The 17,182-nt window shown below is 47.7% G+C and overlaps 1 protein-coding gene across 2 annotated transcripts in view; it reads left to right on the top strand.

Annotated features, from left to right (window-relative positions):
• NUP133 (nucleoporin 133) overlaps positions 1 to 17,182 on the top strand; it is an 899,557-nt gene that overhangs the window by 45,520 nt on the left and 836,855 nt on the right. For both annotated transcript variants that reach the window (XM_082249111.1, XM_082249110.1), the window contains exons 3-4: positions 4,501 to 4,599; positions 16,679 to 16,810. In XM_082249111.1, coding sequence (XP_082105237.1) covers positions 4,501 to 4,599; positions 16,679 to 16,810 — 231 coding nt within the window. The remainder of the gene's footprint in view (positions 1 to 4,500; positions 4,600 to 16,678; positions 16,811 to 17,182) is intronic.

Genomic DNA, 17,182 nt, shown 5'->3' with positions numbered 1-17,182 from the left:
AAAATGTAAGTGAACAGAGATGCAACAGTTTGTTAAAATACAAATATAAATAAAAACGGTGGTACAGGTATAGTGGAAAAAACACTTTGGGAAGCCTTGTGGGACGCAACTCAGCTATCTCCCGCTTGCTGCACGGGGCTTCCGGGTATGGCACGGTATGCATTCCATGTACCACACAAAAACGAGGCTACGTGCGGCTCAACTTGACGGCATTGGCGCAAGTTTTCCCCACATACACAAATGGCTATAATGTCCATTCATTAAACTGTTCCTTTTTGTTTCTAATATTTCTAAAAATATTCAGTTGCCAAACACAAATATTGAATCAGGGTTTTTTTTTTTTTTTTTATGACAGCAGAAAAATAAAATGCCTTGTCTCATATGTAAATGATTGTGGCGCTAAGTAGTGTAGAGCATGAAACGCAAAGCCTTGGGCAGAGTCCATCATTGTGGAAAATGTGTACAACATTCACCAAATTTCACGTCTGGAGCAGGTCATGTACAGCAGTGTGGGGCAATGTCGCCTAACAATGCATTAAATATGTACTTTTCTTGTTCAAAGTTTTTTTTTTTTTTTTTTTTATTGAAGTTTAACAGAGAAAACCTAGGAATGTACAGTACCTGCCATATCGGGGGAGAGGGGAATAGGACTGAGGGGGGTGGGGGTTCCTCGGGAGGATAGTAATTTATATGATGTGTTTGGTTAGATGGGCATGGTGGGAGAAGTGATTAATCCAAATCGGGGGATAGGATGTGGGTAATCCTCGGTCCCCACAGTTTTTCATAAACGTGGACTTTGTCCAGGATTATTTCTTCAGTTTTGTCAAGTACCATTGCTTGGTCGTTTGTGTTTCGTTGTTGGGATATATAGTGTAGGAGACTTCCAGGCTTTAGCTATAGCCTGTTTAACTGCCGTGGTGACCTATAGGAGTTTGAATTGTCGGTGGGTTACTGACTGGAGTTTGTTGTTGAGGAGGGCAATTGTGGGGTCTGGTGTCAGTGGTTTACTGAAGAGTGTTCAGAGAAGTTTCAACATTTCATACCAGAAAGCTTGTGCTACTGGGCATTCCCACCATATGTGGGCGTGTGTGCCATGAGTATTACAGCCTCAAAAACATGGGTGTCCAACCTTTTGGCTTCTCTGGGCCGCATTGAGTGTAGAGAAATTTTCTCGGGCCACATTTAAAATATATACTATAGTTTAAGGTATAGAAATTAATAAAACTCTGCCACGCCCTTCCCTTGCTGCCACGCCCCCCCCCCCAACCCCCCTCTCCCTGCACTAATTTAACACCACTAGAGGAGGATCAAATGAAATGGAATCAGTATACAGAGGTTTACCTCTGAGAGATATTAAAGGAGCACTCAAACTGCCGTCCGTGATTTGAAGTGGTGATGGTGGCTGGAGTCAAACGCTGCACACACAGTTAGTGCTGGGGGCTAGTTGCGCTCCTAGCACATATGACTTGGGAAGCCAGAAAATGTCATGTCCTTATTCATACATTTATGAACAAGGACATTACATATTATGACAAAGCACAACTAGTTATTAAAAAGCATATATTGCAACAATGTAGTCCCGCTAATGCTATTGCCTTATTCTACTTATTTTGCAGACTGCTGGCGGGTACTGCTGGAGGAAGCAGCGACTGCAGTAGAGAGCAGAGCCGCTGCTTCCGGTATTGCTCCTATCACAGGTGGAGTGCATTTCATATCACTCCTCCTGTGACAGACAGAACTATCCAGGAAGCAGCGGCTCTGTCACTGACTGCAGACATCTGAAGTCTCCCACAGCAGCCGGGGGATTGCACGGCACATGCAGCCTAGTGCCTGCCTATCCAATGCAGCCTCACCAGTGCATGCCCATCCAATGCAGCCTCACCAGTGCATGCCCATCCAATGCAGCCTCACCAGTGCATGCCCATCCAATGCAGCCTGCAATGAAGAGGAGAGCAGATGTTAAACAGAACGGGAATTTCCTGCTTACCCGGCAACCACTATCATACGAAGTCCTGTCTCCTGGACTGGCTCCTATGATAGACTTCACCAATGTGCTGTCTATCATAGGGCAGCGGCCGCCGGGTAAGCAGGAGATCCCTGCTCTGTTTGTTACCTGGCGGTGATTGTCCCTCCACCCCCCTCCCATCCCCTCCAAGGCAGCCTCTGCCTACAGTTATTTGGAAGCCGCTGTGGCCTTGCCTCCGACTCGACTTCCTTCCCCCCCCCCCCCCCCCCCCCCCAGCAAAAAAAAAAAAAAAATGGGGGTAGTGGGCCACATTGCCTGCTCTAAAACATTGTGGGTACAGTGGGGAAGGAATTTAGAGATTCTGTGGGGGACCAGTACCATCTGGTTAGTACTTTGTAGTTAGTTTCCAGGGCTATGATGTTAGAGGATGATTTTGTTGCTTGCCATATAGTAGTCCAGTTACGTGGTTTGAGGGTCAAGTTGAGGTCTGTTTTCCACTTGTTTGTGTAGGTTGGTGCAGTGGATGATGGCTGGGTTAGATGAGCATATGGGTCTGAAATTAACCCTAGTCTGTAGGGGTCTTTATTGCAGACTTGTTCAAAAGTGGTGAAGTGGGGAGGAGAAGTGTCGGGTGGTTTACTGGCAGGGAAGAAGTGTTTGATCTGTAGCTATCTAAAAAATTCAGATTGAGGGAGGCCATGTGATTAAATCCCCTCAGGTTTGGAAAAGGGTGATATTGAGTTATTGGTGTAAAATTGGTGAGCCCTTAGTAGGCCTTCTTTGAGACCAGGCTGTGAATGAAGATGGGGATTACCAGGCTGAGTAAAGAGGTATTGTGTCTTCATGACAGTGGGGGATTGCGAGGGGGATTAAGTGGAGCTAACTTTTAGTCTATCCCATATAGAAAAGCTATGCTTGGTGACAGGATTGGTTATTGTATGTCTTTGCAAGGGGGTTAGCCAGAGTAGATTTGCTGTGAAGGGGTGGAGAGAGAAATGGAGGTGGGGAGGTAGAGAACTAGAGGGATGGCCTTAGGAAAGAGGCTGAGATCTAGGAGCCAAATTTTGTAGGAATTTGGATGTTCCTAAATGGGCTTTAGCAAATAGGTAAATGACCCAAAGCATACATCCAAATCAACAAAGGAATGGCTTCACCAGAAGAAAATTTAAGTTTTGAAATGGCCCATTTAGAGCCCAGACCTGAATCTGATTGAAAATCTGTTGGGTGATCTGAAGAGGGCTGTTCATAGGAGATGCGCTTGCAATCAGGCATATTTGGAGTGTTTTTGCAAAGAATGGGTAAATATTGCCAAGTCAAAGATGTGCCATGCTGATAGACTCATACCCAAAAAGACTGAGTGCTGTAATCAAATCAAGAAGTGTTTAAACAAAGTATTGGTTTAAGGGTGTGAACACTTTTTTTTTTTTTTTTTTTTTTTACTTCCCTCCACCTAAAAGATTTAAGTTTGTTCAACTGAGTTGTACAGTTTATAGGTCGCATTAAAGGTGGAGAATTCTGTAATTATTTCTTTGCCTTTTGACATTTTAACGGGTGTGTAGACTTTTTATAACCACTGTATAATCCTTGATAGATTATTAGTGCCAATGTTCCTTTAACACAATGGTTTTGGGATCTCTGCCTCTCTCACGCTGTCAGCGTGAGGAAAGAAAAGCCGATAACCGGCTTGTGTTTACTTCAGTGATCAGCTGTCAATGGACACAGGTGATCACATGGTAAAGGACTGCTGTGATTGTGCCTTTTACCCTGATCTGTGATCAGCCGGAAGGACTCGGCAATCGCAGAACGCACAGGCAGCGCGATCACGGGATGCCTGTGGATGCCCCACCGGCAAACTAAGCCTGCACAGTAGCCGCCTTTGGATATAGTGCAGATGCGAAGTGGTTAATATTTTCACTATTTAAGTATCTATAGAAATACTATAAACTGCCCAATACCTGGAGAGGCTATAAGTTCCAGAAACAAAACTGACATTGAGCTTGTACAGTACCCACAGCCTGGAATTTGAATCAGGGTGGTACAGACAGACCTGCAAGCCCTGAGAAAGTAATTACCAGCGATGTAACCAGTGGATCCTGAAGAAAGGCCTGCCCTGCTGCCGCAGTTACTGGGTAGTGAGAAACCTTCTGCTCTCATCTGGACTTCATCTGCATAGAATAGGAGAGGAAACTCTACATTCTACTGGGAGAAGAGGAGCAAACGCATTTCTAAGCACTGTTATAATGTGTCACAAACTGGATTTATTCCTTCAACAAAACACACCACACACTAACCATAACCCACACACCAAAATTACCTAGTTTGTTTTTCATTGTTAAAAAGTATTTGGTCTTCACAATAAAGCTTATGATGGGTAGAGGGAACAAAGTAGCAGCCACCAGGTAGAGGCATCCAACACTCCGATAATTGTTTTGGATGACAGGAATTATTTTATTAGTGTAAGCTTTTTGAGGAATTTATATAGGATTCTCACACTGCATTAACAAAGCCTTTTCTTTTTTTTTTTTTTTTCATAGTTGATGTGCAAAGAGTTGCAACTCCCACCTAGCGAATTCCCGTCTTCTGCAGAATTGGTTGCTGTATCTGCTCAGTCATGTGATTCTTCGTCTTCACAGGTAACAGTTCCTTTTAATCACTTGTGGAAATGTAAGCACACAGGATATAAGATACAATTTTCCTTCGTTCATTGATGGACACAGCTCCAGAATCTTCTTGACCATTGGGTTATACTGCTACCTACAGGAATAGGACACTAGGCAGCAAAAATCTTTTCTACGCCTATAGGGCAGTCCCGGGTGGTATTCTCCCATTTCCTGCTATAGGCATTGTTTTTTTTTCTACCTAGTTCCTTGCTGGAATCTCTAGTCCTAGCATTTTTTCTTTTTCAAACTGATTTTTTTTTTTTTTGTTTTAAATATTTTTTGTTCCTGTGAGAACTACAATCAACTGCTGGACTGGGCGACGGACTGGATATCCTAGAGCCTTACAGTTTCCCTAGTCCAGCCTGCGAGCACAAACCGACCTCGGCTCCTCAGCGGCATAGCCCCAGGCGAGTGTCTTGTGGCCACCCTCCTCCCCTTAGATGAAATCTGTGCGGTTTGGTCTCCACTTATAATGTAAGCTGTGGCCTACTAGGCGTCTTACTTGTGGGGGCTTTCGCCTTTTGATAGCATGCCACCATTTTGCGTAGGGCACCCCCCCTTTTTAGCTCTGCAGACCCTCTGGGTACCCTTCCTCCGCGTCATGTGGGCAGCCCCCTTTAAGGGAGCAATTTATTTTCATGTGGGCCTCCGAGAGGCTTGGAGGGCGACCACCCCCCCCACCCCCCTTAATTTTTTCACTGGGTCCACTAGGTGGTCCATTCTTTGGCCCTGGGTCTGCGTCCCCTTGCGGTATTGCAGTCGACGACTCTCACATGCCTGTTTTGTGTGTGTTCAACAATCCTGATTGTTTTCAAGGTGAGCTTGGTATGTGTAGTGACCCTTCTGGGTCTGCATCCACGCACTAAGTCCTCTGATAGGGAGATTACTCTTCTACGGCAGCCGCGCATGAAACCACACTGGTGAATGTACTGATTGTATCGGTGCAGGCAACTTAAAAAAATTGGAGGATGCAGCTGCTGCTGAGTCAGGTGTCTGTTCCCTTTTGGTACCCGTAGCTCCCTAAAAGCAGCAAAAGGTGTCCCCTTTTTCCGCCTATTTGGCAAAATTGATGAGTCAGTGACCTAAAAGCATTATGTCGGTGCTTAAGCGGTTTCGCTAGACAGTATCCCTTTTGAAGAGTCCCTATTTTAAAAAGTTGACAGTCCCACCTGTGGTGGATTCTCAGGTTTTCAGGCTGAATAAATCCACTTTAAAAGTCGGAGAAGCTTCCACCGGTATTAGACTCCTTTGACGGGAGAGGCGAGACTTTGGTCCGCTACATGTTTCCTGTGGCCGGTTTGGTCCCTGGGCCAGTGTTCACTATAGCATTGGTGTCCCAGGCTTTTAACGGAGTGGGCAAAGCTTTTGTACCAGGATCTGGAGGGAGATCAGCTCCCTCCCTGCTCTTGCAGAGCTGAAAGACCAGTTGGTCCAGGGGTTGCAGTTGGTCTGTAATGCCTCTCTGGATGTGGCTCCCTTAGTTTCTAGGCTGTCCGTGACAGCAGTGGTCCTTCGGCGCATATATGTCTGAAATGCTGGTCTGCGAACCAGTATTCCAAGACAGCCATATCTGTTCTCCCCTTTTTGGGAATCACCTGTTTGGGTCTTCCTGGATGATATCCTTAAGGGTCTTACAAGGGGTGAAGAGTACTCCTCTTCCACAGGCTGCCAGGGGTGAACAGTCTCATCAGAGAGCGGGTTCTTCCAGACCTGCAGACAAGCTAACTTATGCCTGAAGGGGCACCCTCACCAGTGTCTGAGGTGGGGGGCGGCTTCACTTCTTTCCGGTCCCATGGGCCTTCTTGATTTCATGACAGGTGGGTCCACAAGTTAATCCGGTCAGGCTACATGATCAAGTTTCGGTCTTATCCTCCAGTGAGGTTCTTTCCTTCCAATCTGTGTTTGTCCACATACCACCTGCAGGGTCTCTTCTGGGCTTTGCAAGTCTTTCTACTACAAGGGATGATTGTTCCGGTTCCAAAATCGGAACATTTTCCAGGCTTCTAGTCAAACTTGTTTACCATTCCCTGGAAGGAAGCCAAGGTACGTTCAATCCTTGACCTCAAGGCTTTGAACCGCTTGTGCGGGTACAGAGGTTCCGAATGGGGTCAATTGGTACAGTAGTGGCATCCCCACATCAAGGGCGCTTACCTTCATATTCCATTATGTCGGTCATCAGCGTTTCCTCCGCTTGCCGGGGGTGAGGAGGATGCTCAATTCATGGCATTACCTTTTTGGTCGCCTCAGCTCCTCTCTTCACAAAAGTGATGGCCCTGATGTTGGCATTGCAGCGGGGGATTGCATTACTGGGTACCTGGACTATCCATTTCCTTCTGCGAGCAGTGGACCGACTGCTCTAAAGACAATCTGGACATTACTGTGCATACTCTGTAGGAGTTTGGTTGGAAATTGAACTTCCAAAAATGTGCTCTGGTTCCTTCCAACAAGTTGGACTATCTGGATCGGCTTCAGCCAGGGTTTTTTTTTTCCCCCAGGGGAACAAAAACTCCAAAGCTGCAGGATGTGACTCAGCTCCTGTTGTTCAGCAGTCGGTCGTCTTCCTGGACTTGCGTGTGCGGGCGCTGTGCCTGATGGTGTCTACCTCTCGAGGCAAGTCCATTTGCACAGTTCAGCTCGAGCCTCTGCAAAGGGAGATTATTGCCAAGTGGGACAAGGATCCACAATCTCTAGATAACCCTTCCTTCCCCCTGTACTGGACAATGGTCCCCGCAGTTGCCAGCCTGTCCGGGTGGGGAGGCATTTTGGGCGCGGATGTGCTCAGGTGTCTGGACTCTGGGGGAGTCAAGACTACTGATCAATATACTGGAACTTTGGGCGATAAAATTTGTCTGGCTCGTTGGCCAAATCGCCTTCAGGAGTGTTAAGTGAGGATCTATCGGACAATACTACAGCCCTGGCATATGTCAATCACCAACGGGGCACAAGAAGTGTCCTTGTAGCTCGGGGGGTAGCCAGCATTCTAAGCTTCAGATGTGTCTCTGGTGGGGAGCTCCCAAGGTTAACCTGTTTAGCCTTTTGTCTCAATAGGGAGGTACAAAGAATTGTGGCAAGGTCTCGGGATCATATGACCGACGCCAGACACACTGGTGTCTCCTTGGGGCCAGTATCTACTGATAGGTCTTTCCCCCCCTGAAACTTCTGCCGAGTCTCCTGCAAAGAATTAAGGCAGAATGGATCCGGTTATCCTAGTGGCTCCAGACTGGCCTCGCCGGTCTTGGTACACTGATCTGGTACGGCTGGTCACCGATGTGCCTGGGAGACTTCCTCTCAGAGAGGATTTATTGGCCCAGGGATCCAATCTTTAATCCTGCTTTAGTCGCTGTCTTTAACGACTTGGCTGTTGAAAGCCAGGTGTTAAAGAATTTGTGGCCAACGGGCACAGAGAGCACTTCGCCAGAGTCTAAATCTGGCCTTTGATGGTACCCAAGGCCAAACGCTGATCTACACTAACTCCAAGACACGAGACACCGAAAAGGAACGGTGGCAACCCCCCGAGACTCGCACCACACAATGTACGCCTTCCGGACTCTGATAATTCTTTCTGGAAGTAGATCTTCTAGCTTTTAACAGCATAGGAATCACTGTTTCAGACACCTCCTATCCTTCAGCACCTGGCTTTCGATAGCAAAGCCGTTAAAGCCAGCGACTGTAAATTGGGATGGAAAATCGGCCTTTGAGGAAAAAAATCTTCTCCGATTGGGAGTCAAGGGACATCAGCGACCAGCCGTACCAGGTCTGCGTACCAAGACCTGCAAGGCCACTCCAGGGCCACTAAGATGACTGGAATCCCTTCTGTCTCGATTCTTCGCAGAGTTATCGGAGGAAATGCATAAATCAGAAGATACTTGCCCCAAGGGGCAACCAGAGCGTCTGTGGCATTGGCCAGAGAATGCTGTGACCTTGCTACCCAACATCTGCACCTTCCTGTTGAGAAGATAGGCCAACAGGTCCACATCGGGAGTCTCCCACCGGAGACACAGATCATTAAACCACTCTGGGAAAAGAGAACCTTCTCCCTGATCCAACATCTGCTGACTGATGTAGTCCGCCTTTCCGATTTTCCACCCCTTGAATATGCACAGCAGAGATGGCTGGAACCAAGTGTTCTGCCCACCTTTAGAATGCCGGCTGCTAGGGCAATTTTGGTTGCCTACTTGATGATTCACCTATGCCTTGGCATTGTCGGATTGAATCCTTACCAGGCGCCCCTGCAGACGATCCATCCATTGGTCAGGCAAAGCCTGATCGCCCGTATTTCCAGGATATTGATCGGTAGGCTTGACTCCTTCAGAGTGCAAACCCCCTGAGCACAAACCGTGCCCAAGACAACTCCCCACCCAGACAGGCTGGCATCTGTGGTGACTAAGTCCAGTGCAGGGGGAGCAAGGATTTTCCTTGTCAAAGCGCCAGAGAGGGGGCCCACCAGATCAGGCACCCTCTCGTACCACGGCTCAATAGGATCAGATTGTCTAGAGACTAAGGATTCTTGTTCCATATGGCAAGAATCTCCTTTTGCAGAGATCTGGTATGGAACTGAGCAAATAGAACCCCCTCGAAGGTGGAGACCATCAGGCCCAACACTTGCGTGCAGGTCCTGAGAGATGACCACCGGTCAGACAATGGGAGTTGAGTTGAATCGTATCCTACAACTTCTGGAGTTTCTCCTCAGGAAGAAACACCCAGGCTGAGGCCAAGTCCAGGGTCAGCCCCAGGTAGTCCAGTTGGGTGGACGGGACCAGAGAAAATTTCTGGAAATTCAGTTTCCACCTGAACTCTTGCAAAGTCCACACCGAAATGTCCAGATTGTGTTGTACCCCAGTACCGTAATCTACTTCTGCCACAGCAGTGCCAACAACGGGGCCAAAACTTTTGAACACCCAAGGAGCCAAGGTGAGACCAAAGGCTAACACCACAAATTGGTAGTGCTCCTCACCCAGGCAAAGTAAAGAAAGCGCCGACTCCGGATACATATTGGGATATGAAGGGAAGTGTCCTTGATGTCGATAGAAAATCCCCTTGATGAAGGGATGCCACTACTGTGCGAATGGACTCCAATTCGGAATTTCTGAATTTGCACAAAGCAGTTCCAAGGCCAGGATTGGACAGACCTTACCTTTCTTCCTGGGAACAGTAAATCGGTTTGAATAAAACCCCTGAAAGCATTCTGATACCAGAACTGGTACAATGACCCCTTGTGAGACCATACCCTGTACCGCCCTAAGAAAACCTCGTAGGTGATATGGGGACAAGCACAGGTCGGAGGGGGAAGAACCTTGTAACCAGACCAAATAAACTTGTGTACCCATTTGTCTTGAACCAAGGAGGTCCACGGATCAGGTAAGAAGTGAAGACGTCTTCCCCCCCCCCCCCCCCCCCCCCCCCCACACACACACCTCAAATATGGATGAGGGCGCTCCTTCTGGTAGAAATGGGTTTGTCTGCGGTCCTGGAGGAACCTGCTCTCGGCTTATTAGGCCAGAGCCTCTTAGGACCCCCTGCAGGCTTACGGACAAATTTTGACCCCTGGTCCTTAGAGCCGAGGGACGAATGGACCGCTTATGGGCAGAGAAGACCAGGCTGCAGGCCGTGCGCCGATCAGAGCAATAATAAGTCAAGGAACTGATGCTAGACGCCCACTGCTGATTCACCACTCCATAGGCTTCAATAACATGGCTGCTGTGTGATAACAATGCAAACTACAAGAAAATGGCCGCTGAACTACACAGCCATGGCCTCTGATAGAACAGCCATCCACAGCAAAATGGCTGTGCCCACACGGCTCCTGGGACCGTTGGAGGACCCCTAGGTACATTTAGACAGCAGAGAGGGGGGCAGCCCACTAGGTTCCACCCCCAAAAAAAAAACAAAAAAACACATTTCGTGCAGCTGGCTCCCAGCACGTGCTCAACGCCCCCCAAACATAAGTATAGCCACCCCAAGGGGGGGGGGGATGCTAGGCTAGGGTGAATGGGGTGTGGTCCACAAAGGTCCACCCCAAAAAAACACCAGAAGTGAGAGGGGGGTCACTACTCAAAACACCTTGGGACCGGGTATGCACCGCTCCAAGCAGACCACAGCACCATTTTGGAATGGGGGTGGCACACTGCAACTCAGGTTGTGACCAGGGCTATGTGTCCTCATGAGGCGTTTACTCGCAGGCCAGCCCCTGTCCAGTGAGGCTATGCCGCCGCTGACCTAGTGCGGAACTGAGGTCTGATCGCGCTCGCTGGTCGGACTGGGAAGTAAGGATCTGGAATATCCAGTTCGTCGCCCAGTCCAGCAGTTGATTTTAGTTCATGTAGGAACATAAAATAAAAGCTAAAAAATTCCATTCAAACAGGGAAAAATGCTAGGACCAGAGATCCCAGCAAGTGACTAGGTCCTTACTCCTGACTAAGCAAAATAAACAGAAGAACTATAGCAGGAAGTGGGAGTATACTCCCTGGAACTGCCCTATAGGCTTAGTCAAACTTTTTTTCCGCCTAGTGTCCTCCTGCAAGGGGCAGCATAAACCCAAGGGTGAAGAAGATGTAGAGATATGTCCATCAATGAACGTAAAAGAAATTGGGTTTTTGTCTTACCGTAAAATCATTTTTTTGTTTGATGTTTGATGGACACAGCACCCACCCTTCTATTGAGTTGGGTTATTTTTTCTTATACTATTTGCAACTAAACTGAATGCCTATAGCAGGAAGTGGGAGTATACCCCCTGGGACTGCCCCATAGGCGTGGTAAAGCTTTTCCCTGCCTAGTGTCCTCTTAAGGGGCAGGGGCAGCATAACCTAATGGTCAAGAAGATTCTGGAGCTGTCTGTCAATGAACATCTGCAAAAATGATTTTACAATAAGGCAAAAAATCAATTCCTCTATCGTCTATCGACACACAGCCTCATCTCCATGAGCTTAGTTTATGCTCCTCCCATCAGGAGTAGTCTAAGCAGGAAAATACAAAACATGCAGGGGGCTGTCCCTCCAGGCATAAACCCCCACTGCGCAACCCAGCACATCAGGTAGTTTTCTGCCTAGAGAAAGAATAGACCTAGGTTTCCTGCTTGGACTCCGGTCTCAGTTTTTTTTATACTTTTAATGAATATTTTCTTTTCTTCCCTGAACATTAGCTAGCGAGTAAAGAAATAAATTCCTGGTGATTTACAAGCAACGTTGCAGGCTGGGGCTTCATACTAGATAATTTAGATCCTTATGGTTCCCCCCCTCCCCAGTCTGGACTACAAGCGTGAGCAGGTTATAGTTCCAACCTAGGCCAAGCTACGACTGCGCCCCTTTGTCCGGAGAGGGACATGCCTGTGAGCTGATGCCTCGCTGGGACGCAACAATTATTTGTGTAACCCTGGTGCAATACTTTGCAGTGTATCCCTTTCAGGCCACTTCACTTCCTGTCTGGTCACTTCCTGTTGCTGAGCCAAGGTCACTTCCTGTTGCTGAGCCAAGGTCACTTCCTGCTTCTCTGTCCATGCTGTGGAAGATTGAGGAGGATGTGTGTCTGAGGTGATAAAGTATTGGGGGTCCCTGCGGGCATATCTTGCACATTCTGCTATCAGTTTGGTTTAAAGGGGCTCCCTGCAGACCGCTGCGATCGGTGGTGGGTACCTCGATCGGTGTTCTTGAAGCTACAGTACTGTTTTTTTGCAAATTGCACAATGGAATCCCAACCTGGAATTTCAACCTCAGACCCACTCTGTGGACAGTCCAAATCACAGTTGCTGGCCGTAGTTTCAGCTGCCCTGGAAAGCCTGGCGACTATAGTAGATTTAGTAATAAAAAAGGTTGATAGCTGTAAACGGCTGCTTCCTTCTCCATCTGTGAAGGTGTCCTCTGATTCAGAGGCCAATGTGGTTGCCCCGGATGCTCCTCTTCCTGAGGGGTCGCTGTTCTCGCAGTCAGATGATGAAGAGGCCCTTTCTTCAGCTGCAGCACAGGAACGCGCTTTGGTGGACGCCCTGATTATTTCAGTGTGGGATACTTTAAAATTGTCTGATAAGCCCATGCCAGCAGGGGCGCGGGTAGCCTTTGGCTCCCAGAAGTCTCCAAAAGCTGACAGGGTTTTCCCTTGTCCAGACACTTTTCACGATATTGTGAATGACCAATGGCGGCACATTAAGCACGTGTTAATGGTGCCAAAACGCTTTAAACGCCGGTATCCTTTTGCTGTGAAGTTTCTAACCGTTGGACAGTGCCACCTAAAGTGGACCATCCGGTTTCCAGATTAAAGAAATCTACTCTTGTGCCTGCTGAGGATTCCTCCGATTTTACAGATCCAGTGGACAGGCGGGCAGAATCCCTTTCCCGCCATCTTCACATGCTGGCGGGTTCCATTTTTGAAACCTGTTTTTGTGTCTGTGCTAGTCTCGCCTTTCTGGGAGACAGGTTTTTTGGCGACTCATCGGATGAGTTGATCAAAGGGCCTGACTGGCGGGAAGTAATCTTCTTCCTTAATCCTCCAAGGGTAAGACACCCTGTACTAAGTGGGGTCCCTCCTTTTCTGCTCCTAAACTATTTTATTTATTTTTTTTGTGCCTTCGGGGCGCCAAAAAAGGGTAAGCTGTTCAAAACTTCGGGAGCTGCTAAGAAACCCTGGGGCAAAACAAAGGCCGGTCAGTCCGTTGCTGCAGACAAATCCTCTTCAGCATGAAGGGGGCACCCTCACCCGTCCTAGGGCTGGGGGGGGGGGGGGCGTCTGCACTTCTTTCAGGAACCCTAGACTTCCTTCATTCAGGATGAATGAGTTTGCGAACTGGTTTGTTCTGTGTGCAAGATCAAATTCTGGTCCCGGCCAGGGGGCAGGTTTTCTCAGTCAAATCTTCACCTGTCTGTGGAGGGTTTGAAGGTTCTGCGGGAGGCTGTGTGAGATCTCCTGGTTCAAGAACCTGTTCACCGTGCCCAGAAAGGAAGGCAAGGTGCGTCCAATCCTGGACGTCAAGGCTCTGAACTGCTTTATGTGGGTGCAGAAATTCCGAATGGAGTCCGTACAGTTGGTGGTGGCATCCTTGAATCAGGGTTTTTTTTTTTTTTTTTTGGCTTCCATTGATCTCGTATGCATTTCTCCACGTCCCTATATTCAAGGGACATTAGCGATTCCGCTTCGCGATAGCAGAGGAGCACTTTCAATTTGTGGCATTACCCTTTGGTCTCGCCTCAGCTCCCAGATTTTTTACAAAGGTCCTAGCCTCTGTGCTGCCGTCAATGAGGTATCTCCATTGTGGGGTATCTGGACGATCTCCTGTTGCAAGCAGTTTCCTATTTGAATCTGCTGGAAAACATCTCCATCCTTCAGGACTTCGGGTGGACGATCAATGTCACCAAATCTGCCCTGACTCCGTCTGTGCGGGTCACCTATCTGGGGCTGATCCTTGACTCTACTCTGGCAAGGGTCTTCCTTCCCTTGGACAAGCTTCAGAAGTTGCAAAGGGCAGTCCAATTGCTGATGGAGACCAATAAGTCCTTGCAGGCTTGCATGAGGTCCCTGGGTCTCATGGTCTCGACCTTCGAAGCAGTCCTGTATGCCCAGTCTCACACAAGACAGCTGTAGAAAGTTATTGTCACAATGGAACAGAGATCCTCGGCCATTGGACCAGAAGATTTGGTTGAGCCATCTCACAAAGTCGGCTCTCTTGGTGGATCCAGTTACCTGTCCTGTGCCATGGCAAGTCCTTCCTGCCGGTGTTTTGTGGACAGTGTTCACAATGGACGATAGCCTATCAGGCTGGGGTCGAGTGCTGGGGAAGCTCTGTGCTCAGGGGACTTGGGCGCTGGAAGAGTCTTCCTTGCCGATCAATATTCTGGAGCTGAGTGTGATCAAGCTCTGCCTGCTTCACTGGATGAGTCGGCTACACAGCTCTTCAGTTCAGGTTTAGTTGGACAATGCCACGGCTGTGGCTTAAATCAATAATCAAGAGGCACCAGGAGTGCCCTGGTGGCCAAGGAGGTGGCCGAGATTTTGGTATGGTCCACATCCCGAGTGTGGAGAATTGGCAAGCAGATTACCTGAGTCATCAGGGGGAGTGGTCCCTGCATCCAAAGGTGTTTCATCTCCTGTGTGCTCAGTCGGGGGTGGGGACTCCTGTGATGGATCGGTTTGCATCTCGCCTCAACAGAAAAGTTCTGCGGTTTGTGGCCAGGTCTCGGGATCCTCTGGCCGATGCCACAGACGCTCTGGTGGCTCCTTGGAGTCAGTATCACCTGATCTATGCCTTCCCTTTGCTTCTTCTCCAGCCAAGTTTTCTTCGCAGGGTGGCAATGGAAGGCATTCCGGTTGTTCTGATGGCACCAGACTGGCCTCGGCAGTCTTGGTAAGCAGAATTGGTAAAAATGGTTGTGGATCCTCCATGGCGTCTTCCTTTGCGGGGAGATCTACTATGTCCAGGACCGATCTTCCACCCTGCTTTACGGTCGCTGGTTTTAACGGCTTGGCTGTTTGAAAGCAAGGTGTTGAGGGATAGAGGTCTTTCTGATTTGGTGATTACTACCCTTTTGAAGTCAAGAAAGTCGACATCTAGGAAGATCTATCATCGTACGTGGAAATCGTACATTTCTTGGTGTGAATTGCTGCAGCTGCACCCTCGCTTGTTTTCGGTGGCTTGAATTTTGGCTTTTACAAAAAGGGGTTGAGCAACACTTGGAGTTGGGTACTATCAAGGGCCAGGTTTTGGTCTTGGCTATTTACTTCCAGTGTCCGTTGGCTACTTGGTTTGATTCACACTTTCGTTCAGGGGGTGTGTCATCTGGCCCCTCCGAGGAGGTCCCCGTTACGCTGTGGGATCTTAATCTTTGTTCTTCAAAAGCCTTCCTTTGAGCATATTAGGGAGATTACTCTGCTTTCTTTGTCGCAGAAGGATGCCTTCCTAGTGGCTATCAATTCTGCCCGCAGAGTCTGAGTTTGCGGCGTTCTCCTGTCCACCTTATTTCGTGGTCCACAGGGATAAAGTGGTCCTCCGTCCTAATCCTTCCTTTCTTCCTAAGGTTGTCGGATTTTCACCTGAATGCAGACATCGTTTTGCCTTATGTCCTAATCCTAAACATCACAAGGAAGTTGCCTTGCACTCTCTGAATGTGGTTTCGCCGATATCTGATGGTTACCGACTCCTTCAGGAAGTCAGACTCTGTCCTTCAGGACGGACCTCACAAAGATTTGGCTGCATCCGCTGCGAACATTTAGAGATGGATCCGGCAGACGGTGGTCCAGGCTTATTCTATCAAGGGTCAGGTTCCTCCTTTCCCTGTGAAGGCGCATTCTACTTGAGCGCTGAGTGCCTCTTGAGCTTTTCGCCATCAGACCTCTGTTATACAAGTTTGTAAGGCAGCGACTTGGTCGTCTGTGCACACCTTTTATCAAACCTTACAAGATGAATTTGTTGGCTTCTTCAGATGCCTCTTTTGTCCGCAAGGTTTTGCAGGCTGCTGTTTCATAAGATAATGTTTGTACTTATTTTTGGGGTCTTTCATCTGGGTGAGCCTCTGATTAAACTACATGTTGCCCTGTTGGCTACGCTTAGCCTTTTGGAGTTGACATTACTGTCTGGTTGCTTTTTCCCACCCCTCATGCCTATACTGCTTTGGGACATACCACTCAGCTCATGGAGATGAGGCTGCGTCTGTCAATGGTCGATAGAGAATAAGATTTTTGTAAGATCTTACCGTAAAATCTTTCTGGCGTCCAACAGATGCAGCACCTGCCCCTCTGTTTGGGGTTGGTTCTGATGTCTTCACTGCTTTTAAACTAAACTGATGTGCTGGGTTGTGCAGTGGGGGTTTATGCCTGGAGGAACAGCCCCCTGGGCGTGTGTATTCAAATATTCCTTCCTAGACTACTCCAGATGGGAGGAGCATAAACCCACTCAGCTCATAGAGGTGAGGCTGCGTCTGTCAGTGAACCTCAGAGAAAAGGATTTTACGGTAAGACACAAATCCAGTGTTTGTAAAAAAAAATTAAAAAAAAAAAAATCATCACTAGGGGAAATTTGCAACTTTCATTTTTTCCTGATGTTCTTACTAAATATTCCTAATATTTTCTATAGTCAGTTGCAGTAATGGCAGCTACACGTGAAGGATCAGTTCGCTACTGGCCAAGTCTCTCTCATGAAGAGTTTTTTAGTGAAACGTGTGTTGATTTTGGTGGCTCTACTTGTGCATTCCTTACTGCTGTAAAGGTAAGCTATTTTGAATGAAAACCATTATGCTACAGTTTTCTTTGTGTAGAATTGCTTATATTTTTAGTGAGGATAAAGTGCGATTGGTACTAGACTGTGATAACTTGTTTAGAAAGCCATCACCAGAAATTATTCTGCAGCGACCCAATATATGGATAACAATGTGGAAACTGATTTATTTGCCACAATGATAAATGCCATGTAAACAACCCATACAGAATATTCATAGAAATATAGTCCCCTAAGAGAACCATCTTTATCAGAATCTTTTGAAATACAATAAGATTTTCTTGTCTACACGTCTCACTTCCGTTCACTTCTGTACAATTATTAAAAATACAAGTCTTAAAGTCTATTAAAAGATCAGGGCTA

This window comes from Pelophylax lessonae (genome assembly GCF_965119305.1).
Source record: "Pelophylax lessonae genome assembly, chromosome: 3".
Classification (NCBI taxonomy): domain Eukaryota; kingdom Metazoa; phylum Chordata; class Amphibia; order Anura; family Ranidae; genus Pelophylax; species Pelophylax lessonae.
The sequence above is the reverse complement of the archived record's forward strand: the minus strand, read 5'-3'. Positions and strand labels throughout refer to the sequence as shown.